This window comes from Gavialis gangeticus, unplaced genomic scaffold (genome assembly GCF_001723915.1).
Source record: "Gavialis gangeticus isolate Ggan-Ray unplaced genomic scaffold, GavGan_comp1, whole genome shotgun sequence".
In the NCBI taxonomy this organism is placed as follows: domain Eukaryota; kingdom Metazoa; phylum Chordata; order Crocodylia; family Gavialidae; genus Gavialis; species Gavialis gangeticus.
This window is the reverse complement of record NW_017729034.1, coordinates 15,867,718-15,893,611: the sequence shown is the minus strand read 5'-3', so window position 1 is coordinate 15,893,611 and position 25,894 is coordinate 15,867,718. Positions and strand designations below refer to the sequence as shown.

General features: G+C 45.6%; 1 protein-coding gene across 1 annotated transcript in view; it reads left to right on the top strand.

The window, feature by feature from the left end:
• Positions 1–473: 473 nt before the first annotated feature.
• The window catches only part of LOC109304851 (transient receptor potential cation channel subfamily V member 6-like), a 44,262-nt gene continuing 18,841 nt past the window's right edge, over positions 474–25,894 (top strand). Inside the window, exons 1-7 of the mRNA XM_019527676.1 lie at positions 474–1,119; positions 20,817–20,914; positions 21,503–21,625; positions 22,400–22,540; positions 23,080–23,178; positions 23,535–23,710; positions 24,624–24,770. Coding sequence (XP_019383221.1) covers positions 992–1,119; positions 20,817–20,914; positions 21,503–21,625; positions 22,400–22,540; positions 23,080–23,178; positions 23,535–23,710; positions 24,624–24,770 — 912 coding nt within the window. The 5' untranslated portion in view covers positions 474–991. The remainder of the gene's footprint in view (positions 1,120–20,816; positions 20,915–21,502; positions 21,626–22,399; positions 22,541–23,079; positions 23,179–23,534; positions 23,711–24,623; positions 24,771–25,894) is intronic.

Sequence of the window (25,894 nt, the reverse complement as noted above, 5' to 3'; positions counted from 1 at the left end):
CTGTGGGCTCCATTGCTGTTAGTGGGAGCAAGACCAGGATTTCCAGTCAGGTCCAGTTCCTACCAATCAGTTCTGGAGGCAGCATCCCTGACCTGCTGACTGCTCTATCAGACCCTAAGAAGGTTCAGCGATAAATGCCCTATCCCTTTGCAATACATTTCCCTGTCAGATCAAGGTCAAATAAAAGAGCATGCACCAAGAATGGAAAAAAGGGGAGCGAGGGAGTGCAAAATTTCGTGTGCAATGGCTGTAAACACTTCTGACGTCTATGCAAGTTATAGATCAGGGATGGTTTAGCATGCATGTGTATGAAGGAGGGGGAAGGAGCCATCTCAAACCAGCGTGTCTCCTGATGTGATTTGTAGAGAGGTGAGCTGGGAGGTGTGTCCTCCTCTGCCCCACCTCCCAGCCAGGCAGTAAGACTCTGGACACACAGTACCATGTTCACAGAGCTAGATGGTGCTCTGTGTGATCTGTCCAGCCCTGTGTCAGTCTGTCTTTCCAGGTCCCTTTGGTCTGATACACCCTGCCAGTGGGATTCAGGAGTAGATAAGGTGGATGCTTATCTCAGAATCATAGATCTTAGAAACTGAAAAGTATTAGGAGCTCAGATCTTGCACGTTCCCCTGTGGCTGTGCAGGGTCACTCCACCTGAGAGATAAGCACCCAGGTAGCTATTTCCAAATCAGACACACCTGTGGGTTGGGCTATTTTGAAGATTAAATTACTGCTTAGTGTCATTTTATTCTGCTGCTTGTCAAGCCTCAGGATGACCTTCTAGCCATTTTTGCTTTTTACCTGGGCACTTGGGAAATTGATGCAACTGGGGACAAGCCTCTGTGTGTAACAGCCTTGGAGAAGAGTGCTAATCCCTGTGGAGAAACAGGAGGCTTCTGAGTGACATTTCCCAAATCCTTGCGGTTGGTGTTGCTGGTTTGTGTTGGGGCTTTGAAGGTTGCCCCAACTGAAGGAGAAAAGAAGAGCAGGAGAAATGGGGGTGCCTCTGTTTGGGGACAGCAAGCTCTTCAGCCAGATCTGGAATAGACTGTGTCACAGAATACAGGGCAAGAAGTCCTGGGACTGGTGCCTTGAGGAAATTCACCTGCTGCAGCAGAAAAGGTACAGTACATTTCTCCTCCCTCTGCAGCTCTCTCAGCTGCTTCTCTGTCCTTTTGCCCCAGATCTTCAGCCTATAGATGGACTCAGACAGGGCTTGCAGCACTTTTCTGGCTGCCTCTCGGTTGGGGTTTTTCTCCGAGGTGAAACATGCCTGGCATTTAGACCTTATCTCTGCTCACAGGTGAGTTTTATGGATCTCTGTTTTGTGCCCATGGCTGCAACGTGTGAACGTTTTGGCAGCCCTGGACACAGCATGCAGTTTCCCAAGGGGAAATAGTGAGGGTTTTTGTGGGTCAGGCCTAATACAGCTGGACAGTATTCTCTGGGGATTCCCACAGTTGCGCATGGTGCTCTTGCGTTCTGTTCCTGAAGCGCGTAGGAGGTATTTATTACTGAGTGATTTGTGATGACGGTGTCTGAGACTGACTGGGCACTTTTTTGACCTGTTTTTTACAAGTTTGCCTGTGAACACAAGGGACTTGATCTTATGGCTTGAGAAATCCCTTCTAGTCCTCTTTCTATGGATTATGTGGGGCCCTACTGGGCATATTGGGGGTAGTCACAGGGCTATTTGGGGGCATCCAGGCTAGGATACCAAGGGGCTACAGGGTAGGGATGGGGTAAAATGGCAAATGCTTGGAGATTCCAAGCTTGGATTAGCAGGACAGGTAGCTGAAGACGAGAACTGAATTATATGTGCAGAGTTATATCTCAGGAAACCATCACTCCTTGATTTCCTAAGCATCAATTCCACAAAATTAAAATGAATCATTTTTGCTCACTTTATCTTGTCCATACTCATTCAGAAAGGCCCCAGGAGTGTCAAGGATCTTAGGGTAAATCTGATATATTTTCTTAGTTGGTCTAATAAAATATATCAGATTTACCTTAAGAACCTTGTCTGCCTATGTCCTTAGACCAACATGGATACAACCAACACCTGTGAAATGGGAGTGTCAAAGCATTTTAGTGTGAAACGGTGGAAAATTCTGTTTGCTGAGGGGTAAGTGAGGGCTTGGTTCTGCTATAGCTGCATGCATTTACAATAGTGCCTTGTCATCCTCTTTCCACTGGATTCAGTAGCCTCATCCATGGTTGCCTGCAGCTGGCACAGGCACTTACGCCATCAAAACAGACTACAAAATGCTGTTAGAGACAGATGATTTGCATTCTCTTGACCCAGGCATAAGCACCCACACAACGTACAGGGTAGCAACAAATTGGGCCCCGCATTCCTCTCCAAGGACACCCACATGTGCTTGTAACCACTGTCAGCACAGCATGTGTCATCTGAGTGTGTAAGTGCCAGACCAACCTCCTTACTGCTGTGTAGTGTGAGTCACCTGCTGCACATAGGGATGCAGCTGGATTCCAGTGGTGGGTGAGCTATGCACTGTGCATCCTTGGTTTGTCAAGCTGTGGGGATTTTTAACCAGGGTACCACAGCACCCTAGGGTTCCATGGGATGCTTTTAAGGATGCTGTAGTATGCCACATAATATTAGCACTGGTAGGTTTGCAAACAAGTTTCACAGGATAAACCCAGAGATTTCAAATAGAAATCCATAGTTGTGGTCTTGCTGAGTAGTTTAGAACAGAACACTGCTCTTTAATTTTTCTGTAGTCAATAAGAGGGAAAATGGCAGCTCCTTGTTTTCAAAGGGGCACCTTAAGTTTATTCAGGGGTGCCTTTAGTCAAAAAAGGTTGAGAACCACTGCTCTGGATAGAAGTCAATCTTTTGTCCATCATGTTGCAAATATTTACTTGTAGACCTGTAGTATCTCCTTAGAGCTGTTTTCATAGTCACCTCTGAAATCTTCAACACATAATTTCTGACTGTTCAGAAAGACCCAAACATCTTATTGTTTCCAAATGTAAGCCATCCACATTTCTGTGGGCATGTGATCATTTATTTCTAATACCCTGTCTCTATACCTATACTGGAAAATAGTCACTGGGAGAATTATATCAGCATATCTTTAGTAGTGGGGATAGATCAGCGAGTCCTTTTTTGTGTATGCCTTAAATCTCACCTTAAAATCTTCAGTATCTCCTACCTGCTGAATATAATGCCACTGAATTTGGTCAAGCCGTGAATATAAAAAAAATTAGAAGTGGGAAAGGGGAGTGTGTTGCAGGGTGGGAGGGCGAGAGACAGACAGACAGACAGAGGAAGGAAAGGCTTTAAATATAGAAAAATAAAGTTGCTTTCAAACACGAGCAGACCCTCCCTCCCCTTTCTTTATCATTCCACTTGTTCCTAAGCTATACAGTTTTCTCTCTCCAATGCAGTGATTTTTTTTCTCCTTAAATATAACCAATACTCTGGGGAGAAGGAGGGAGTATTTTACAAAGTGACAGAAGATGCTTGTTTGAATTTGGGTGCTGTAATCTCAACACTGGCAGAAATTAAAGGAAAGAGTGAAGACTTTATTTAATTAAGCTGCCTTTCGAAATCCTTCCTGACTACTAGTTTTGCACATGAAGAACTGTAAGCCAACAAGGTTTGCCATGCATTCTAGTAATGCTGTTTTTGCAGTCCCAGGGGTCAGGTCCTAGCTTGGACGAGTCTTGGTCAACTTGTTCTAGCACTAACAAAAACACATAGATCTGGGAGAGAAAGTGATATTCTGCACTGATTTTTATCCCACGTTGACTCATTATGGCTGGAACAGGAGGGCAGCACAGAATGTGGGCCTGTCTGTCCAGGTACTTTGCTACCCTATATCTGATAGCAGCTGATTTAGTAATTCACCTCACTGTGGAATATTTCCCAAGGAGAAGAAAATGAAACTTCTTCCTGACCTCTGGCACATAACATTGCATGAAGATTAATGGTTGTAATAATGTTCACCCAGGCTAGTGTTACTGTATGTTTTCTTTATTCATGCAGGTCCAAATCTATGAGTCTTACCAAGCCAGCCTGCAAAATTTACCCCCAGGCATTTTCAAGTTTAATCTCTCATTGTAGGCTAGTGCTCAAAGGGAAGCCAGTGTGCAAAAATGTGATGGTAGTTTCCACTGAGAAGGGTCTTTTGGTTCATGCCTCTCCTTCTCTACATAGCCAATCAGCATTCTGAAGAACATACAATTTGCATTGGAGTGCTATAGTCAGAATACCTTTTCATCACTGTCTTCTCTCTGGGTTTACCTGTGGAGGTTTAGGTACATGAACGCATCAACAGCGACAGATTAGGATCACAGAGAAAAAGGAGCTGGAAAGCTCAGAGGTGTGATGATTAAGGAAAGTCGCACCCCTGAGGGACAATGTCAGAAATAACCAATATATAAATATGGGTGTACAGCAAACACTAGGGTTTACAGTAAATGGAAGATGCAAAGCTGGGGCAACTGGATTTTCTTCCTGTTTTTCCTACCTAGTGGGTCAGTAGCCACTATAAGTGCCCTTTTGCTCTTCATGCCATGTTGCCTGGTCTGTACCATAGGGTGAGTCACACCTGCTGTACCAAATGGGGTGTTGTGTGGTATAATTAATGTGTGTAAAAGGACTTTGAGATTATCTGCTAAGAGGCAGTAGAGGAATAAAATGTACTGTTGTTATAATAATTATGATTCCATGTGTCTGGCGTAGGTTGCTATAAAGATGCTCTAGGCATGTTTTGGGGATAGCTTGCATAACTGGTGGAGAGCTATTCAGGTCATTTTAAGCAGGTGGCAATAAAAGTTTATGCCCCTTCACACCATCACTTTTCTTGTTAGTGCCACATATTTGCTTTAGTTTATAGGGATTTTGTATAGCTTTACAGTCTCACCCATGCATTGTTTTTACCATTTGAATTACTTTAATTACTATGTATTCAGTGTCAGTACTGAGTGACGTTCACAAGTGAAAAATAAACTTTGCTGTGTGTTATCAGAGTCTATGCCTTTGGGTTTGCAAAAGGATACAGTGCACTTTTCACCTCTAAGATGGTCCAATTTGTCTTAGGCTGATAACATACAAAAGATGTTGTTAAACATTGTCTCTGCATTGTTTCAGTGAAAAGAATCAGTGAGGTCTTGGTACACTTCCCCAGTATACAAGTGTCCCTGTCTAAACACCCAGCATGACCAACAGTGTGAACTGGATCCCTTATTGGCAACTTCATCAGCAGGGATCCTGGTTTCCCTGATAAAAAAAAAAAAAAATCACAAATTGTCTGATAAAAAATTGTGAATTCTCTGATAAAAACTCCAAAATCCATGAATAAAATGAAAGGTCAGTTCTATATATAGAAAAGCCTTTGTCTGTCCATAATGCTTTATTTGCATTCTGATTGGCTGTCTTGGCAGCCAATCAGAGTGTTAATACAGTGCTACAAAAAGCAGGCGGCAGGGACAGAGGGGACTTGGGGGATGGGGGCCCAGGCCAGCTGTGCTGGCCTGGCAGTCCCCTCTCCGGGGAGGAGGCAGTGGCTGCGCAAGGTGGGGGAAACAGGTTCAGGGCCGCCACGGCGAGGGGAAGTCAGGGAGAGCAACCCCGAATCACCATGGGGAAATGGGGTCGAGCCTGAAATGATGGGGGGGGAACAGGGTCATGCCCGAATTGGGGGGTGGGGGCAGACAAGTGGAGAGGGGGTGCAGGGCTGGACGCTGGGCTTTGTCTCCAATGGCCCCCCAAATGGGGGTGGGGGGGAAGCAGCTCCAGCCCTGAAGCGGCAGGGGCAAGGGTGGGAGAGCAAGCCTGGCCCTGGGTCTCTGTCCCTGCCCACCACCCACCGAAAAGGTGATGGTGACAGAGCGGATGGAGGGGGGCAGAGCCATGAAAATGAAGCAGATGGGGGGAGGGGCAAGGCCAGTGCTACTGACCATGTGTCCCCCCGGCCCTGCAGGTGGACGGGGTTGTGGGGCCAGCAGATGGACAGGGTGGCTCAGCCCCAGAGCAGTGGGGTGGGGGGGAAGAAAGGGAGAGTGGGCCTGGCCCTGAAGGTGGGAGGGCAGGGTCTGATGCAGGCCATTGTCCCTGGCTGCCCTCGCCTGTCATTCTAGATGGGCAACTGGCTAGTATATTTTTATTTTTTATATATATATCATTTATGTATTATTTTTTAAAAATATATATCAGTTGAACACAATGTTTTCTTGATATATTTATTTTGCCGCAATCACTATAATAAAATACATTCTAAATACCTATAAATTTTAGTATTTGATTTTGGGTTTTTTATCATGGAAAATTAGAACTCCCCTTGGCCCCTTTGGTCACAGAACACAGCTCCAGGCCCCTCACTTCCAAGCCACAGCCCCCCGGCCCTGCTGATGCCCCTTACTCCCTTTCCCCCGCAGCCTCCTTGCCCTGCCAGTGCCCCTCACTCCCCACAGCCGCCCACCCAGCCCTGCTGGTGCCCCTTACTGGCCCCCATGGCCCCTCCCAGCCCTGCTGGTGCCTCTCACTCCCCGCCACAGCCCCCTGTGCCTGCTTATGCCCCTCACTCTCCCCACCTACAGACTTCTGGCCCTGCTCTGCCCCTCACTCCCCACCCACAGCCCCCTGCCCCCCTGCCCTGCTGGAAGTGGTCTCCAGCTGCCAGGGCTACAGGGCCAGGGACCCAGATTTCCAGCCCCCAACCCCCACAGCAGTACCCTAGCCCTGGCTGCTGCCTGCAGGAATGGGGTGTGGAGCTCGACTCCCCCCACCCTCCACTGCCTGCTGTGGGCTCAGGTGGGGTTGGGGCCAGCTCTCTGCCACTGCGCACACACTTGGGCATTTGGGGAGGACCCATGCCCCTCAGATCTGTGTGCAGGGCAAAGGTGAGCTGCCCACTGCAGGCTTGGGCTCCCACCCTGCAGCCCTCCCCCAGGGCCTCTGCAGTCCAGCAGATGAGACCTGATGCTGCAGAGCAGAGCAGGGTCACATGGAGAAGCTCCTTGCTGTTGCCCTGGCAAAGCATTCCCTGCATGTGGGGGCAGCGGCACCGGGTTGTGCCCCGTGGTGCTGCTGCATGGGCAGGGGGTGCCTCTCCAGGGCAGCGCAGAGCTCGCAGTGGCAGGGAGCTTCCTCACGCAGCCCCGCTCTGCCCTTCCACACTGGGTCCCACCCGCTGAGCTGCAGAGGTCCCAGGGGAGGGCAGCAGGGTGGAGAGCCCGAGCCTGCAGAGGGCAGTCTATGCCCACCCCTGCCCCTGCCCCTGCTCACAGATCTAGCCGGGATGGGTTCCCCCTGCCTCCTGGGAGTGCACGCAGCGGTGGGGAACTGGCCCCATGCCCTGCCCTCCAGATGAGCTGCCCACAGCCCTGTCCCACTCTCTGCCCAGATCCTGCAACCACACATTTCAGCCCCGGGCCCCATGCCCCCCTGGCTGGGCAGCAGCCCCAGGCCCCAGCCCTGCCCAACTCACTTCCTCCATCCCTATGGGGGCCTTAATCCCACCCCTCACCCCCTGACTTGCCTGCAGGAGCTGCTCTCCAGACTGCCAGATGGCCATGTGCATATACATGTACATGGCACCCCATGCCTGACTGCCCTTCTCCTGCTCCCCCCAGCCCCTTGCAGGCTGGAACTCTGTCAGCCTGCAGAGAGCTCTTTGCAGAAATGCAAAATCCATGGGTTTCTCTGTGGATACCTTTAAGAAAGCTCGGATGCTTATCTTGCTGGGGTGATCTGACCCCAGGTGACTTCCTTGGGCAGGGGGCTGGACCCGATGATCTCGGGGGGTCCCTTCCATCCCTAATGTCTATGAAATCTATGAAATATATGAAAATGAAAAATCCCCGTTTTCATCAGGTGAAGTGGAAAATCTGTGTTTTTCTCTGTCTCCCATGGAAATGGAAAACCTGGATTCCTGTTCATCAGAAAGGTCAAAGGCACAACCGTGCTTTCTTGCCTCCTAGAGATTCATTCCTTTTGGTGAGTAATTTTCCAGTCACAATGTTTCACACAGTTGGAGGACACACAAAGTGGCCTTTTGGAAGTAATGTCACTGCACCACCAGTCAAGTCATGTGAGAGATGTATTGCTGATGAAATCTGGGTCTCTCTTCTTCCACCTTCACCCCAGTGAAAGCATTAAGGGAAGAGTTTCAACAATATAAAATATGTGACCTGATTTTCAGAAGCACAGATGGACGAATCCAGATTGGCAAACTAGGTGTCCAATCCAGACTCAGGCAGAAATTTATATATCTGTGCTGCAGAAAGCAATCCAGAGTAGCCCTGATCAACAACCACAAAAGCTCTTAGGAGTTTGTGTAGGGCACATGTACTATCTCCTCCTGACCCCACACTGTCCCTAACAAAATAAGCCCTGTCCACCCACTCCCATGGGGTGTGCAAGACACCAGCAGATAGTCACAGTAGACAGCTTGGAGGAGTGCATGTCCTAGGACTGTTCTCACAGAAAAGCCTGAGTGTGGTGCTGGGAGTGAGGAGGGATGAGGGGGCACTCAGAGCCACCATGCTACTCAGAACCTCTCCTAAGCCATCTCTTCCAACTAATTGCTCAACTTTGGGATAGTGAAGTGAGAGCAAGAAAGCAGAGCTTTTTCTGTCAGCAGTAAATCTGGAGTCAGGAAGGAGGCAGTATAAGTGGTCAATGCCTGCCCAACATGTGCCAGTGGCGCAGAGCTCATTCAGGAATGGCAGTAGCCATGATCACTTTTGCTCAGAGGTACAAGTAGAGGTACTGGAGCCAGTGTCTCCCTTTATGTAATAGCTAGCTTACTGCTTACAGCACTTCCCCAGAAAACATTAGATCTGGGTTCTAGGCCCTTTTCAGCCTGAGGGGGTTTGAACCAACATCTTCCATAGATAGTTAGAAGGGACATTGGAGGATCACCAGGTCCAGCCACCTGCACCAAGCAGAAAAGACAACTGGGGTCAGGTGACCCCAGCAAGGTGACTGTCTAGTCTCCTCTTCAAGATTTCCAGGGTAGGCAATTGCACCACTTCTGGAGGGAGCTTATTCCATAGTCTGGTCACGCTGACTGTGAAGAAGTTCTTCCTAATGTTGAGCCTGAATCGGTCTTCCAGGAGTTTGTGGCCATTAATCCTAGTTTTCCTCTCTAGTGCCCTGGTGAACAGTTGCTCACCGAGCCCTTGATGTACTCCCCTAGTGTAGTGGTAAGCTGCTACCAGGTCCCCTCTTAGCCGCCTTTTTCTCAGGCTGAAGAGTCCCAGGTCCCTCAGCCTTCCCTCGAATGGCTTGTTGTGTAATACTCTGATCATATGGGTGGCTCTTCTTTGGACTCTCTCAAGAGAATGTCTCAACCAGCAGGATGGAGACTAACAGGGGGCACTTTCTGTTGAGGCTGTGCCAGCATGCAGACAAGAATGTTTAGGCAACGGGTGCAGACAGGAAGTAAATAAATGTAAGCATCAAGTGGTTGGAGCACCCAGCTGGGGAGGGAGAGACTTGAGATCTGCTCCCTTGAAGGTTGAAGCATTTTATACTCGCTATTGGAGAAAAGCAGTTTGTAATTCTTGCTGGTGTGTTTGAGATTTGCGTTGCAGAATGCAGGTAAGTTTCAGGGAGTGCATCAATTTTGCCATTGTCCTGATGAGCAAATAATGAGCTGAGCTGACCTGCTAACCCTGCTTTAGTCTGTGATTGTTCTCAATAGCCACTTTAGCTTTCATAGTCAGCCCGTGTTTGTTGGGTGGGGCCTGTCCCCTGAGACCTGGGAAGAAGTTTCTGTTAGGGAGCAGGCTGGATTGTTAAGACCATCAAGGTGAGGATGCTCGGGTTCTCCACCTCTTGTCTGTCAGTGTCTGTAATTAGTAACTCAGCCCACAATGAGTTTTATTTATTCCCAGTTTTATTGCTGTGCTTAGCAGTGGCGCCAGGCACCTCAGAAACACCTAAGAATTTCTGTAGCAAGCCTTGGGCTACCTAAAGCTACAGGGTTTTCACTGCACTGTGGCACCCTCAGCTTTGAGGCTTCTCAGCATCAGTAGGGACAAAGCTCAGGTCTTCCTACACCATGCATGAGTCTCTATACTAGAACTGAAGGTAAATCTGCCATGTATCGGCTGAATGGGGTCTGACATTCAGCTGGACAGCATGTGCTCTTTCTCTCTTGTGTATGTGTGTTTGCGCACACAGTTCCCAATCCTATTCCCTTGACGCCTTTCTTCCACTGCACTAAAAGAAAGGGCACAGGCTGGTCACTGTCCTTTTCCCCCAGCTCTCCAGGGCTAGGTACAGACAGTCAAAAAGCCTGAGACTGAATCAATTCAGTCTTTGCAGATAGTCTAAGCTGCACAAATTAAATTGAAACAGAAGTGAGCAAACATTTACCTTTGATTCAGGAAATGCAGCCATGTTCCTGCAGTGGCTCAGGCCAGAAGCCAGGGGGTGCTACAGCAGGGCACTCTGGCTGTGTGTTCACTTCCTCTTCCTGCTTCCCCCAGGGTCTCTGGGATTTGCAGTTCAGAATTACAGCAGCAGGACTCTGCAGGGTTGTTCATCACTTCCTCTTCCTGCTTCCAGGTGCCTCTGGGATTTGTAGCCCAGAGTTGCAGCTGGCAGTAAGTTTGGGTGGGGGAAGGAGTGTTTCACTCCTCTCCCAGGCTCCAGATGGGGTTGTCTGGGGGGGCTGTCCCTTCCCCTGTAGACTGGGCTGCATCCCCAGCCAGGCTTGCCCCTGCTCTCCTTGTCAGCCAGCCAGCCAGCCCTCACTGCTCCAGCTTGGAAACAGAGGGGCAGAGCTAGCCCTGTTCTCTGGAGCAGATAGAACAGCCCAACCCAGGGCTGCAAAGCATGGTGGGATGCTGGAGGACTGTGATTTAACTTGAACTAGGAAGGCATCTGGGACAAGGTTCATAAACCAGTTTGACCCAGATCAGTTAAGTCTGGTGCTACATTCAACCAGGTTCATCTTAAACCGGTTTCAGCCATTTTGAAAGTGGTCTATGTGCACTGAGCTTTTGTTCTGTTACAGGTTTAAACCAGTTTCTGATCACTTAAACTAGTTTGTGTAACTTCTGTCCCCAGCCCCAGACCTGTTATTCAGTCACTCCCGTTCCAGTCTGTTCTTTCCCTTTTCATCTTATTTTTGGCTTCCCAACTGAAAAGCCATTTGCCCTATTTCTTGCTTCCTCTCTTTAGAAGCCAGAGACAGCATGGCACACGTATGTAGTAAATGATGAACAAGCTGGGGGATGGCTGTTGCTGGGCTGAGTGTGCTCATGTGGCTGTTTTGAATAGCATGGGAGCGGAGTAGTGAGCATGACCCAAGCTGCTCCTGCTGAACCTGTAGCCTTGTCTGTTTTGTTCCAGGATCCACCATATTCTGAGGTTTCAGGAGAGCAAGGAATGAAGGTGGGAGGATTTCATGGTACCTGTAGCTGTCAAAGGGGTTGCATGGACCCAAGCCCCTCATCCTTTGCTGCTCCTCTTCTAAGGCCCCACCCCATGTACTAGTCTGATGTCTCATCTTGTATGGGTAGTGGGGTGTCCCAGATTGCCCTCCTTGCTGGTTCTGTCCCTCACTCTTGAGTCCCTGAACTCATTCTGTGACAACTCCTTTCTTTTAACAAAATTCCCAATAAGCCAGATTCCGCATGAGCCAACTGTGCAGAGGCTGGGGAGTTCATAACAAAGGTTCCTAGACCCTAGGCTGTGGGGTTCATTTAGGGATGCTTCTGGCCTATGCCCTTTCCTTCTTAATACATACAATGGCCTGGATGCTGTCCCTTGGAAGAAAGCAGCTAAGAAATTGTAAATGCAAAGGGAACCTCCCCCTTTCTGTACGTGGGAAGAAATTGCTTGTTATGCCTGCTTGGAGTCATTTTTAGTCTGAGGATCCAGCCACTGCCTCAGTCGATATCTGACCTACATTCTCCATCCTCTATTCCCTAAGGAATTTTCACCTACTACCTACCTTACCACTATCCAAGTGACAACAAAGCAGGACTTCTTCCGCCTATTGCTGAGTCACTTATTTATAAGTCTACTTCATAGCAGTAATATAGGACACCATGTCTCAGTGAGTGCCAGCAAACAGCCACACCCCTTCCCTCATTACAAGGGATGTTCCAGCAGGATATACTATTCATCCTCACTACCTACCTGAGCCGCAGCTGTGTGGCCCTGTGGCTGTGCTTTATGAGGCCAGTCCCAACCTAGTCCTATAAAGGTTGCTAACGGTTGATGTTTGGGTCTTTATATTCTCCAGCAGGTGCCCAGACTTTCCCCTTCTTTTTCCAGCCTCTAGAGCCAGGCTAGCCTGTAGCCAAGCACATCAGTCTAGAAATCCTATGGGGGGAAATATTCTTCCCCTATGAGACTCTTAATTTTTCGGCCATGGCTCAGACCAGAAATATTACAGGAGTGACTTTGCAGGGCTGATAATATGGTTCTTCCAGAAATAATGCTTGGTGGAACAGGAGAAGAAGTTGCACACTACTTCAAGCACTAGATAATAATACTAAAGAATTTAAATTGTAAAGCGTGGGCTGAAGATTCAAGATTTTGGTTTGCTTTTTTTTTTTCAGCTAAACTGGTTTGCCCTGTCCATGACATTTCAACTTGGGAACATGACAGTAACACATAAAAAAAATAGTGTTTATCCCTAATTACGTTCTGGATAACAGCCAGCATTTTTCCCTTGTTCAGTGCCAGAGAATTAAATAAGCTTGTGGATGTGTGGTACAAGTATGTAGAGCATGGATGTTGGAGGCAGGTGATCAGGAAACAGCTAAGGGAGTGTTTCCAAGTAATTAGAATAGGGGCTGGCTACCTAGACGCCTGTGTTCTAAACCAGGCTCTGTCACTGATTTGCCATAAAACCTTGGGCAGCTTCATATTCCCAAGAGGGGCTGCTGGGTTTGGATATCCAACTTGACAGCCCCTGAAATTAGAGAGTATTTTTTGAAAATTTTGGCCTACTTAATCTCCAGATAGTCAGGATAATAATTAATACTTGCCTGTCCTATATAGGTCTCACTGGAATATGGGTGAATACCACCATTGATCAGTGCACGTTACAGTTCACACAGAGGATCTGCTAGAAGCATTAACAAAAGTAGGCCTCTCCTGGCATGTCTACTCAAGACACTAAATGTGCTGAAGACTAATTCTACTGTGTATATTAGTGCGCCATGGCAAAAGCCATGCTGTTGCGCTAATGTGCAGTAGAATTAGTCTACTGTGCATTAGTGTCACTTAAAGGCATGCACCAGTGTGTAGACATGTCTACTAAGAATGAATTAAGTCAGGGGTTGTCAACCGGGGGTACGCGTACCCCTGGGGGTACTTTGAAAGGTCCCAGGAGGAATGTGGGGGCAGGCAGGGATGAAGCGCCACCACCCTGTGCCTCTGCCTCTCAGGAGCAGGGCCAGGGTGGCACAGACGTTGCGCTGCTGTCACTCTGCTGCTTGCCCCCTCTTCCCCCAGGGGTAAACTTATTAAAAAGGAGATTGCTGGGGGTACACTTATGAAAAAAAGTTGAAAACCTCTGAATTAGGTAATACCATATATGATTTTTAGGGCTTATGTGCGAAGCCACTGGGAAAGTTAGATTTCTTCCAAAGCTGATGGTTAAGAGTGATTGATAAGACCAGGCAGCACCCCAAAATAAAGATGAAATATACTAGGATTAAGACAACCTGGTAAACATGTTTTATTGCTTGATGACATCTAGGATGTGTATGTTGTCACGAAAAGATGTTTCAGTATTTGGTGAAAAGTAGGAAGTATATGCATTGTTTAGACTGGTGTATAAAGGAGGGTCTAGGAACCTTTGTTATTTTGCATTAGGCTTAGTGGGCGCATCCACCTGACACTTATGCCTATACTTTACTGCAGATATCCTGACCAACACCGCGTACCAGCTTGTCACATATGTTAGCTTGTAGGTGCTTTATAGGCAATAAATCTGGCCGACATTTTGTCACTGAGACGGCTTGCGGTTGTTCTTTCTGTAACAAGAAAATCTTCAGAGGACACTGCAGCACAGGCAGCTTCCCAACACAATGCACTCACAGACCACTCAGACTCAGGAAGCCTGACATTGGTGCCCCCTCCCTGAACAACACCTCCCAGAGGGCTTCTGGGAGCCTTCATAGGATGTTTGCATGGGGTTCTGAGATCTGTGTAGTAGTTGACCAGTGTCTGAGCCTTTCTAGTGTGGTCTGCTGTCCAACACCTCCTTTCCACTTGGGGCAGTCTAGGAACAGAGGTGCAGAGCCTAATAAAGCCATGTTTCCCAAGCTAGGTGGGTTTCAACTGCACCATAGCAGGGCTGGCCACTCTCATGCTCCCCTTGCTTCAGCCACTGCTGATGTTTAATCTGTCTCCAATTCTCCCACGTATACCCTACAACCTATACCCCCACCCCAGTTGGCACCAGTAAGGTAAATCGGTGGCTGTAATTCACATGTGCCATCTCAAGGAACCTTGCATACCCCACCCTTTGGGAAACACTGGCACAGGCATATTAATTGCAGCAATGTTAATGCTACTGAAAATCCTCCCCCTTCCTACTTCTTCCTTTTAGAAATTCAGATGTCCCAGGAACACCAGATTTTCCTGAGGCAAAGTCCTGGCAATGCAACACTATATCTGATAATCTTGCTTCCTTTTATTGAGCATGGCATGTTTTGCTCCTGGAGCCTCTTTTTCCTTCCTTGCTGTCCATTCCTGTCCTTAATGTCATTATCAAGTCTACCTGTAATTTCACAGCTGTAAGTGAAAACAGATTGGCTAACCCAGAGGGCATATCTGAAGATAGGTGTGGGGTCAGAGGGACACATGTAAGTTCATATTTTAACTATTTCCTGGCTGATCAGGAACATCCTCCATAGTCCATGCCTTTGGGCTATACCCAGTTTAGTTTTCATAACTTGGGAAATAAGGCTCCCGTTGCTTCCTCAATCAAAGAAAGTATTTCCTTATATGGAACACAAAATATTCCCTTTGCTCTCTTTCACAATCTTATAGTTGTCTTTAACCAGTTCTTGCCACCTCCTGCTTACACCAATCAAACATTTGGAGGGTAGTTACCCTATTTACACCCACTTCTCCCTTCTTAGTTGTCATTTGATCAGGCTATTCATATTTTTCCACTTACTCTCTTACGGTTTCTTCATTTCTTTTCCGTCTCCAAATTTTCTCCAGGTGGTGAAATCATTCCAGCAAAGAGATACCCAGAACTCGGTGTCGCATTTTTGGTGTGGTTAGGTTGGAGAATTTGAAAAGATTTCAGAAGATTTCAAAGGAACATTGAATATAATCTGACTGTACAGTTGACAGTGTTCCCCAAAACAGCAATCCCCTTGCTAGATCCTTGAAAATAACATGGTGTGAATGTTGATGTCAGTTTTCTATTCAGTGGATTGCTGTTGAAAGACCTTGTTTGTATGCTATTTCTCAGGACACTGCCCATCCTAATAACTGAGCTGGATGCATAAAATAAAAGATTATTTTTGTGAACAAACGGCACAATTCATTTTACTGTTAATTAATGGAGCTTTAGTATTATCCATGAACTGTCTGATGAAGGACCATGGGGAATATTATGGAAATATTCTTGAATCTCAGGCATTTCAAAAATTTTAGCATAGGAGATTCATCCAAAAAACTGTGCTACAAAGTGCAGTGTTCATTATCGGCTATTCCAATATTGAAAACATTTCAGTCATCAGCAAGTAGAAAGGATATCAGGACTGATTGCTTTATGTTCCACAAATAGAAAAGGGTTAAACCTTTTGGACAATGTACGGCTACACCAGCTTTATTAATAATATAAAGCATCTGTATGCTTGTAGGGCACCTTTCAGATGAATTGAACCTCACATGCCAAGAAATCTTAAAGTTAAATGATAAATCTCAGAAGTGGGAAGAAGCCTGAGAGCAGTAAGTTGTCTCAAACATCCATGGTTTCAGTTTAAGTGGCTTTTCACAACTCAAGTTTCAATTTGGGTCTCAGACTACAGCGTTTTCAACCAGGAGTGGTTAGATGAGAAGGAAGAAGAGCTCTCAGTAGATGAGTAAATGCAAAAGGGACTAAACTTCATATCTCTTATATTACCATGAATCTAAAGTTAACCTTCCATCTTCAGTGGACTTACTCTTATGTCATGCTCTGTAGTCTGGCCTGAGATCTATTTGGCAGTAAGCAAAATGGCAACATTACAGAAGACTAGACAGTGTTTGAGGAGAGAGAGTGTTGCATGGCTCATGCAGCCTACCTTTGTGATTTTTTCATGGGTTTCCTGACATGCGTTTTCTGTTTGTTGTCCTTTTTGTTTTTCCCCTAAAGCTTCAACTCCTTACATGAGATGACTGACAATTTCTGACTTTTTATAACTAGCAAAATGAATGTGTATAGGCTACATGATTCAGGAGAAAAATCTGAAAACATGATCCAACTACCTCTAAGAGGTAACTGAAAACAAGTAAAGACCATCCAAAATGAGTATCCATATCTATTTTAATGTCATGATTTTTAAGCCAATCTTCTGATTTTTGGTGGTTGATGCATGAGTTTAAACACTCGGGGGCTAACAACTGTTTCCACATCTTTTTTTCCTGAAATCTTGGATCTTGACTTAAATGTCCCTGGAATAGGAAGATTTTGAGTCTGATTATTTGTTTAAGACTTAAGAGACATCTAGCAATGTGATAATTTGGTGTCACAGGGAATTTTCAGTCCCATCCAGTGAAGGGTTAAAATTAAAACTATGGACTTAGGATAAGCAGGGGGAAAAAGAAAAGGGGCAGGCAAAGGACTTGGGAAAAGACCAAAGGTGTGGCGAGACCAGCTCTGTCTGGTCGTCTGTGTGCATTTGGGGGTGTGTGTGTGTGTGTGTGTGTGTGTGCGTAGCTTTCTTTCGCTATCCAGAAAGCAGTGTGATCATTAACACTTCAGTCGCAGGGCTTTCTTAATCCTCCTGGGAAACTGGATGCTTACTCCTTACAATGGGCTAGAGCTCTGGCTTGTCTCTGTAATAAGGTAAACTTTCTCCCATCTCAGTGTCCAGAAAGCAAAGCCCACAGGCAGGGTTAAAGGGCACACTCCTATTGACAATCCTTGACCTTTTCTATGAGATTCCCCAGGCTGGATAAAGCCAGCTACTTCTTATCCTCACACCTCAGGGTCACACTGTTAGGATGGCTTGTGGAATTTACCTTGCTTGGCAAAAACTGAATGAAGCGTTGGAATTGTTTTTCCTCTTGTGCACCTAAAATGCAATTTGCTAGCCCCACACCTGGCCATTTTTGTGCACTGTGGATGTGTGAGCAGGTGTGCATAGAGCACATTTAGTCAACTCTGCACTGGCTGGGTGCATATGCATGTACCTGAGCATATGTCTAGGAAGTTGTTGGGGAGAGGAAAGGCCACAGGTTAGGCATTATCCAGTCCCCTTTCCAGCACTTCTTTTTAAAACTGAGCTGCTGCCCCTTGCATTTAATAGTCATTGGATAAAATGGATGGAGAGAGCTGCAGATGTTTCTTCCCCATTGGAGTTAGTGGTCCAGACTACAAGCCAGGGCCTGTTTCTTTCCATCTTAGTAGTTACCTCCCTGAGCCATATAAGACACATCTACACAAGATGCTACATCACCATAGCGATGAGCTACGGCGACGCAGCTCATCACTATGGCAACGTAGCATCGATGGGCACTAACTATGACACCACCGCTACTGCGCAGTAGCAACAGGCTACTGCGCAGTAGGGTTGGAAATGACCCATGCGCCACCAGAACTGCACGCTACCAGCAGTTACTGTGCAGTCCTATTGTACTTGCGAAAGCAAGTACGAAATGACTGTACAGTAACAACTGTGCAGTGGGGCATACTTGTAGACACACCCACACTTCCTGCTCTCTTCCTCCTGGTTCCATTCCCACATATTTCCCTCTCTGCTACCCAAGGGACCAGCACTAAAAGGAGTACTGAAGAAGCACCTGGGAATGCCTAAATTGTGGTACTGGTATTTAGAGTACAGGCATACCTTGGAGATATTGCAGGTTCAGTTCCAGACCACCGCAATAAAGCGAATATTGCAATAAAGTGAGTCACATGAATTTTTTGGTTTCCCAGTGCATATAAAAGTTATGTTTACACTATACTGTAGTCTATTAAATGTGGAATAGCATTATGTCTAAAAAAACAATGTACATACCTTAATTAAAAAATATTTTATTGCTAAAAAATGCTAACCATCATCTGAGCCTTCAGTGAGTTGTAATCTTTTTGCTGGTGGAGGCTTTGGCTTAAGGCTTAAGGGAATGTTGTGGCTGGTTTGATCTTCTATCCAGACCACTAAAACTTTCTCCATATCAGCAGTAAGGCTGTTTCGCTTTCTTATCATTCGTGTGTTCACCGGAGTAGCACTTTTAATTTCCTTCAAGAACTTTTCCTTTGCATTCACAAGTTGGCTAACTGTTTGGCACAAGAGGCCTAGCTTTCGGCCTATCTCGGCTTTCGACATGCCTTCCTCACTAAGCTTAATCATTTCTAGCTTTTGATTTAAAGTGAGAGACGTGTGACTCTTCCTTTCACTTGAACACTTAGAGGCCATTGTAGGGTTATTAATTGGCCAAATTTCAATATTGTTGTGTCTCAGGGAATAGGGAGGCCCAAGGAGAGGGAGAGAGACGGGGGAACGGCCGGTCGGTGGAGCAGTCAGAACACACACAACATTTATCGATTAAGTTCGCCATCTTATATGGGTGCGGTTCGTGGCGCCCCAGAACAATTACAATAGTAACATCAAAGATGACAGATCACCATAACAAATATAATAATAATGAAAAAGTTCAAAATATTGTGAGAATTACCAAAATGTGACACAGAGACACGAAGTGAGCAAATGCTGTTGGAAAAATGGCGCCGATAGACTTGCTCGACGCAGGGTTGCCACAAACCTTCAATTTGTAAAAAACACAATATCTGCGAAGCGCAATAAAACGAAGCGCAATAAAACGAGGTATGCCTGTAATGTGTGGGGAAGTCTTGGGGATCCAGGTTCAAGCCTCCTTTAGGTTGAGGGGCCTAATAGCAGAGTCTGCTTCTTTCTGGGAAGTGGCCTAATCAGCCTGCTCTTGGAACTAAAACACAGGAGGGCTTCCCCCACCTGCTAGTCTCAGGTTTCTGGCTAGCTTTATATTCTCGATTTGGATGCATGCATACATCCATAATGGGTTAGTGTGCATAGCTGCCTGTCCAGTGTGTAGCTTATTGCACAGGCTCAGTCTATGTGCACACTCATATGTGTCCAGAGCGCATGGTAATAGAATTGCAACTTGTAAGTGCCTAAAATGCTACTTGTATGTATGTATGGCTAGAAAGCTGCCATCTAGATATGCAAAGGAAAATTGAATTCCACCGCTAGATGTTGCTACAGGATTCCCGGCTGTTTTCCCATTTGGTCAAGCATTGTACTTCCAGCTGCACTTGATAAGATTAGTTCTCCATCCAGTTTGGCATTTCATTTTCAGTGATAATAACCTTCCATACAGAGACCTGAAGTAGCAATGAGTGGATCAGGTCTCTGAAAAAAACCCAAGGGTTCAAAAACCAGGGGTCAAGCCCCACAAAATCATGAGGTTAGCTTAAAATTATGGGGGTTTTTTAAACTATAAACTTTGGGCACCTCCTAGATTTTGAAATGTTTTGGTGTTCTCACATTGTACTTTCAAATTGTCCTCTGCATCCAGGAGGGTTATAACATTCCTGTTGAGAAAAAGAAAAAAAAAAAAAGGCTGTAATTTTCATGTCAGCATGTGAGTTCCTGAACTGGGGCTAGATAGAAAAGAAGCAAAAAATATCACAAGGCTTGCGATAAAGTTGTGAAAACATGTTTTCATGTCCAGGAAATTGTTCTCAGGGCATGAGTGTGCCATTGGTGAAGTCCAGGGGACTGTATGTATGCAAATTCTTTAGTTCACTTGAAAGAACCTGACAATATAACCAAGAATCCGGAGGAAGTGGTGGATACTGCCTGCCAAGGACATTCCTTTTCACTTGGATCTTGATTGATAACACACTTATTGTGTTTCCATTTCTCCAAGTAGGCTGCAAGATTTAATTTGTTTAAAAATGTCATGCTCATCATTACCAGCAAAGCAAGGATTACTCATTTTAAGTTTTGATACTTTAAATCTCCTGGATGCTTGTCTATGGCAAAAGCATTACAGCTTAGCACTCACTTCTTTAATTTTAGTTCCAACAGCTTTAGGGAGATGGAGGGGGATTTTTCCCTTATCTCCTTTTCTTTCCTGCTTGCTAAGGGGTAATCTAGGTTTTCATTTGAAGAAAAACAATTTTTACAGTGATTTCTAAGACTAAAGGGAGGTGCTGACTGGCGTTTTAGCTCCCAAGAGAATTGGACTAGGGATAACAGAGGTCTATACTGGCAAGTAATTCAGCCTTCACATACTTTGCACTGACATGATTTCAGACAAAGAAACTCTGTCTTCATCCGCAGGCAACACAAGTTGAAACACTTTGCTTGTCCTTTATTACAAAGCATAGCTCCCCTTTCTCCTTTCCTTCCCTGTGCTACCACCATGTGGCCTTATGTCAGTGCTGCAAGAAATGAACTCCCTGTTCCTTTTATTGTTTCACTGAGCTTGTGAGTGATAAAATAAGTAATTCAAGAGAACGGATATAGGCCCTGCCTTTCAGGAAAGTAGCTAAGCAGAAGGGTTGTTACTGCTTCCGAAACATGACCTTCATCCTGAAGAATTCAATTCCAGGGGGTAGAGCATGTGCCAGTGCCATTTAAGAGTTGCTCTCTTTTGTTTGCAGAATATGGGAATCTCCACTTCTCCAGGCTGCCAAAGAGAATGATCTCCAGGCTATCAAGAAGCTGCTTGCTGATGGCTCTTGTGATGTCTACCAGAGAGGTACATGGGCTTCCATGTTCCTGAACCCTACCAATTACTGAACCTCCCCAGCACTGCTAGCCCGAGTCTGTGGTTATTTGCTCTCAGAGTGCTCTTGGACTGTTGCTGACTCCATGGTGATGTGGATGGAAACCACATCCTCCTCATAGATCCAATAAGAACCACTTGGCTGTGTGTCTTAGGCCCCAAACTGCCAAGCAGCAGGGGCTGGGATTGCTCCCTGGGTCCAGCAGTGCTTCCTTCATTACTCTAGGGAGGTTTTTCCACATTGAACGTAGCCGTTCCTTTTCAGTCGTATTACACTTGTGCCTAGATGCCCTGTCCCAGCGCCATGGTCCAGTGTATTAATTACTGTACTGCCAGAATAAAGCCCAGACACAGAGAGCTTACAGCATAACCAGCAAGGGGGAGAATGGGCAGGGGGTGGGACAGAGACACAGGCAAGAGAAATGACAATCCAAAGTCACACATCAGGTCAGTGGAGGAGCCATGGAGGCACCCAGGTCACATGAGTCCTCCTACATGAACTCTCTTCTCAGCTTTGCCCTAGGCAGCTGAAGGCATGCTTCTCTCCCACTCCCTCTCTAGGTGCAGTGGGGGAAACAGCCCTCCACGTGGCTGCTTTATATGATAACGTGGAGGTTGCTCAAGCTCTGCTGGAAGCTGCTCCAGACCTCGTCAATGAGAGGATGACATCAGAGCTCTATGACGGTAAGCAACCCTGGGTGCACCTCGATGCACACGCAGACTGACTCACAGCTGACAGGCTGTGTTCCCTGCTGAATCAGCTGGACACACAAAGCGATGACAAGGGCTTTGAAGCCTCATGTGTGCTAAATAGGGATTATGCTGTGTTTTTGTCCAGTCCTTGTTGTTTAAGAAGTGAATTCTCCCTTCCCTTTGCGTAGCAACTTAGTGGAAGAGCTGGCCACTGGCGTTCAGGTACCCAGACAGAGATGGCAAATGATCATATTTTCTATAAATTCTAGTGGTTGAAGGGCACAGACTCACTGCTAGGAAATAGAGCCAGCCCTGAAAGAATAAGAATAACTTCATATATAGCAAATTTAAAGTAGGCCGCTCAACAAAGGCAGCTTTCACTTCCAAAATAGTAAGAGGGTTTTTTTGTTGGTTTTTTTTTTTTTTTAATTTCAGCCTCAGGCTGGAGAACTGGAGTGGATATCCTTTTGTAGGCACAGCTTAGTGAACTATTTATTTCTTCTAAGGGGTCTGTCACTACACTTCCCAAATGAGTGTGGCTCCCAATCACAATCCTTATCCACATTCAGGAGACTTTTCTGTCTCCCCCATTGAAAATGTGCAGCCTGTGATCTCCCCAGGCCAGTGGCAGAACATCTTCTGGCACTCACTTATTACATTTCACACACATGCACAGGGTGAAACTGGTTGCCAGTTTTGGGGTCTGCTTTCTAATGAGAGAATGTCCCCAGACATGTGTTTTATTTGTATGTATGTGTGTTACAGGCCAGACAGCTCTCCATATTGCCGCCGTGAATCAGAACGTAAACTTGGTGAAGATTTTGCTCAAAAAGGGAGCCAATGCCTCTACACCACAGGCTACTGGACTTTTTTTCAGATGCAGCAGCCATAATCTTATCTACTTTGGTATGGCCCTGTCAGTAGTCCCCAGTAACCAGTGTGGTTCTTTCTTTCCCTCTGTTGTCCTGACAGTGGTAGGCCTGGAAGCCAAAGTGTGTCAAAGGCATGGGCTGGTATTGTCTACTATGCCTGCCTTACCCCAGATAGGCACAGATCTCTAGTCTCCAGGCCTGTAAATGACTGGGCTTTTCCAGGCACCTAAAATAAAACTAATTTTATGTGCAAAACATCCTAGCAATCCATTGGAAGTCAGTGACATTTCTCCAAATTCTCATCTAGCAAAAGAGCATCCCTCCTAAAAGCCTGTTTCCCCTGTGACACCATCTGAATGAATATGATTGTGACAGTATTTGAATGCAGGCATGAAGGAATAGTTTCCCCTTCAGCCATGGGATCTTTTGTGAGTGGAACTATCGAGCTTCTGGGGAACTCTCTTCCTTCAGTGACCAATATGATTAGTTTTCCTGCAATTTATGCCAGTCTGACCTGCCTGCTTCTTTCCCTAGGATCTTAACCTTGTTTTCATGCTGTTCCTTCCTCTTCAGGAGAGCACGTTTTGTCTTTTGCTGCCTGTGTGGGAAGTGAGGAGATTGTGCGCCTACTCATTGAACATGGAGCCAGCATCCGGGCACAAGACTCTCTGGGTAAGAAATCCGGCAGGCCAGGTGAATCCTGTATTGCCAAGTTTTGCCTCTTCTATTCAGGTTCTGCCATGCATGTACATCCATACGCATACTAAGCAACTGAATTACCTTAGTTAACTAAGTACATCCATACACATACTGAGCAATTTAGTTACTGAGCAACTAAGCAAAGAGTTACCTTATTCCACAAGCAAGCAGGCTCTGAGGTAAAAGGTGCTAGGGAAATGTCAAATCATGAAAATGACTTCAATCAGTTCTACCCTCATTAACACAGCTAATCAATAATTATTTCCCTTACACAGCAATTATTCTAGTATATATCTTTTATCATGACCCTTGTGTTGCCTTCTCTATAGGAAACACCATCCTCCACATCCTGGTTCTCCAACCCAATAAGACTTTTGCCTGCCAGATGTACAACCTGATCCTCTCCTATGACAAGCCAGAAGAAGGTCTAGGGTCCCTGGAATCTATTCCAAACAATGAAGGCCTCACTCCATTTAAACTGGCCGGAGTTGAGGGCAACACAGTGGTGAGTTCATTCCTAACCAAGTCAGCTCTTTATAGTAGAGGACATTAGAAAACAGTTCCAGCCTAAGGCAAGCAGATTCCAAATATCCTACTAATCCATTAGAAAAGAAATGTCAAATTTTCTCTCCACTCCTTTATTTGTAGTCACAGAGAAAATCCAAAATGCTATGTGGCAATTTTCTTAGTTCTTATATGCAAGAAGTTGCATGCTGATTTTTAACAAAGGGAGATTTTTTTCTCAACAGTTTGTTAGACATTTGAGTTAAATAAATGTTACTAAAAAAATAAAACTCAGTGAAGTGTAACCAGTCTGATCCAATTTCCCTTCTCTCAGTTACCCAGATATCATTACTCATGATATCAAGCACATGCCTGTTCTTTAGTCATCCGCAGTTTTCCAAGACAAACGGTGTACAAAGAACTGAGTTTCTAACTTAAAAACCTAGGAAAAAAGATCATCAACAATAACAAAACCTAATCATACTAGAGTAGGCCATGGTTCTTTTTCAGAATAGCAGCTACCCTTTGTGCTCCTACTTAAGTGTACATGAAATATCAGTGACAAAAAATGAAACTGTTGGGAAGGGGGACCATAGTTTTTTACACTTAATTTACAAATGAGCTTGTTTTACCCCCATAACAGCGCTGTTTTATGATTTTTTTGCTTTAAAGTGGACACAAGAGAGGAGAGGGCCTCCAAAATTGTTCACATTCAGAATGATGAGCATCATGTTTCTTGTGCCCAAGCCAGCCTTTTTGTCACTGTTACAGAAAAGCACTTTTGAATTATGCTGAAACTGCAAAAAATAAATACTTGTAGAGAATCATGTTTAATTTGTTTGGCATATTTGCAGTGGGCATTGATTGACTGCTGGATCATGATCTAATCCCCCTATCCTTTTTTTGCTCCTCAGATGTTTCAGCACCTGATGCAGAAGCGAAAGCACACTCTGTGGTCCTTTGGACCCATAACCTCTGTTCTCTATGACCTCACAGAGATTGACTCTTGCGGTGAAGATCAGTCCTTCCTCGAGCTCATTGTCTCTACCAAGAAGAGAGAGGTACAGTGAGCATCAGTTACTTTCTCTGTGCGGACAATGTTGGTTATAAAAGGAGGAACACCAACTGCACGTTGAAGGTTCCAGCTGTGCTGATATTCCACACCGCCCACAGGGCTGGCACTTTTTGGCCATTTGATGCAAAGAATAGATGAAAGGTAGCAATCCTTTGACAGCACAGCTAATATGGTTCCCTCACCACATTTCACCATAGTTTTACAGTTTATGAGGAAGGAGAAAGAGTTTAGCTTTAAGCCCCATGCCACAAAGACAGTGCCTGAGGCTGTTTACACCACAGGAGGTGACAATACTGACTCAGAAGAAGGCTGTCTCCTCTCCCCGATTCTGTAGACATTTAAATGGCAAGTACCTGCCTGTAGCCATGAACGTATGTGCCTTCCTCACAGGGGTGTTGTGACGTCACTGATGTTCTTTGTGATCCTGTGCCTTTTCCAGCTCCTATTTTGGACGTGATATAGTTAAAACAAATGAATAACAAGGAATAAATAATGAATGAATCTTTAAAATATCTGAATGAAATGTCACAGAATTATGTTTGCTATCCATTTCTAATCAAATATGGAAAAATTCACCACCATTAAGGTCATAACAATGCCTAAGACAGAGGACTCTTGTATTTCAGTGTGTATGGCACTGTGCTACAATCTCCCATGCCTGAAGGTTGCTTCAAGTCCTTCCTAGAAACACAGTAGGTGTTATTCTCTGGCTGTATCTGCAAGGAGCTGCCACAACTCAAACTAATTGTAAATGAGGTAAAGAGCCATAACCCAGCTCCCTTTTTGAGAATGCACTCATTCACTTATAACTTGCGACCAGCAAACCTACTCCAAACTCATTTGCCTGGGGGAGGTGATTAACCTCACTAACCTTGAATACAGTCTTCGAGAGCAACCAAATAAATTCCCTGAGGTTTACCATCTCTGAGGTTTATACGTGGATAAGCTGCAAGTGAAATGCTACCATGAGCTAAATGTTCTGTAAAAACCACATTCAACTGGTTTTCACTCCTGGTTTAGTATATTATGGGTGACACCTCCAGGGATGGTATGCCTTGGCTTGTGAAGCACTTTGATTCACCATAAACACCCCAGCCACAGACCTAATTC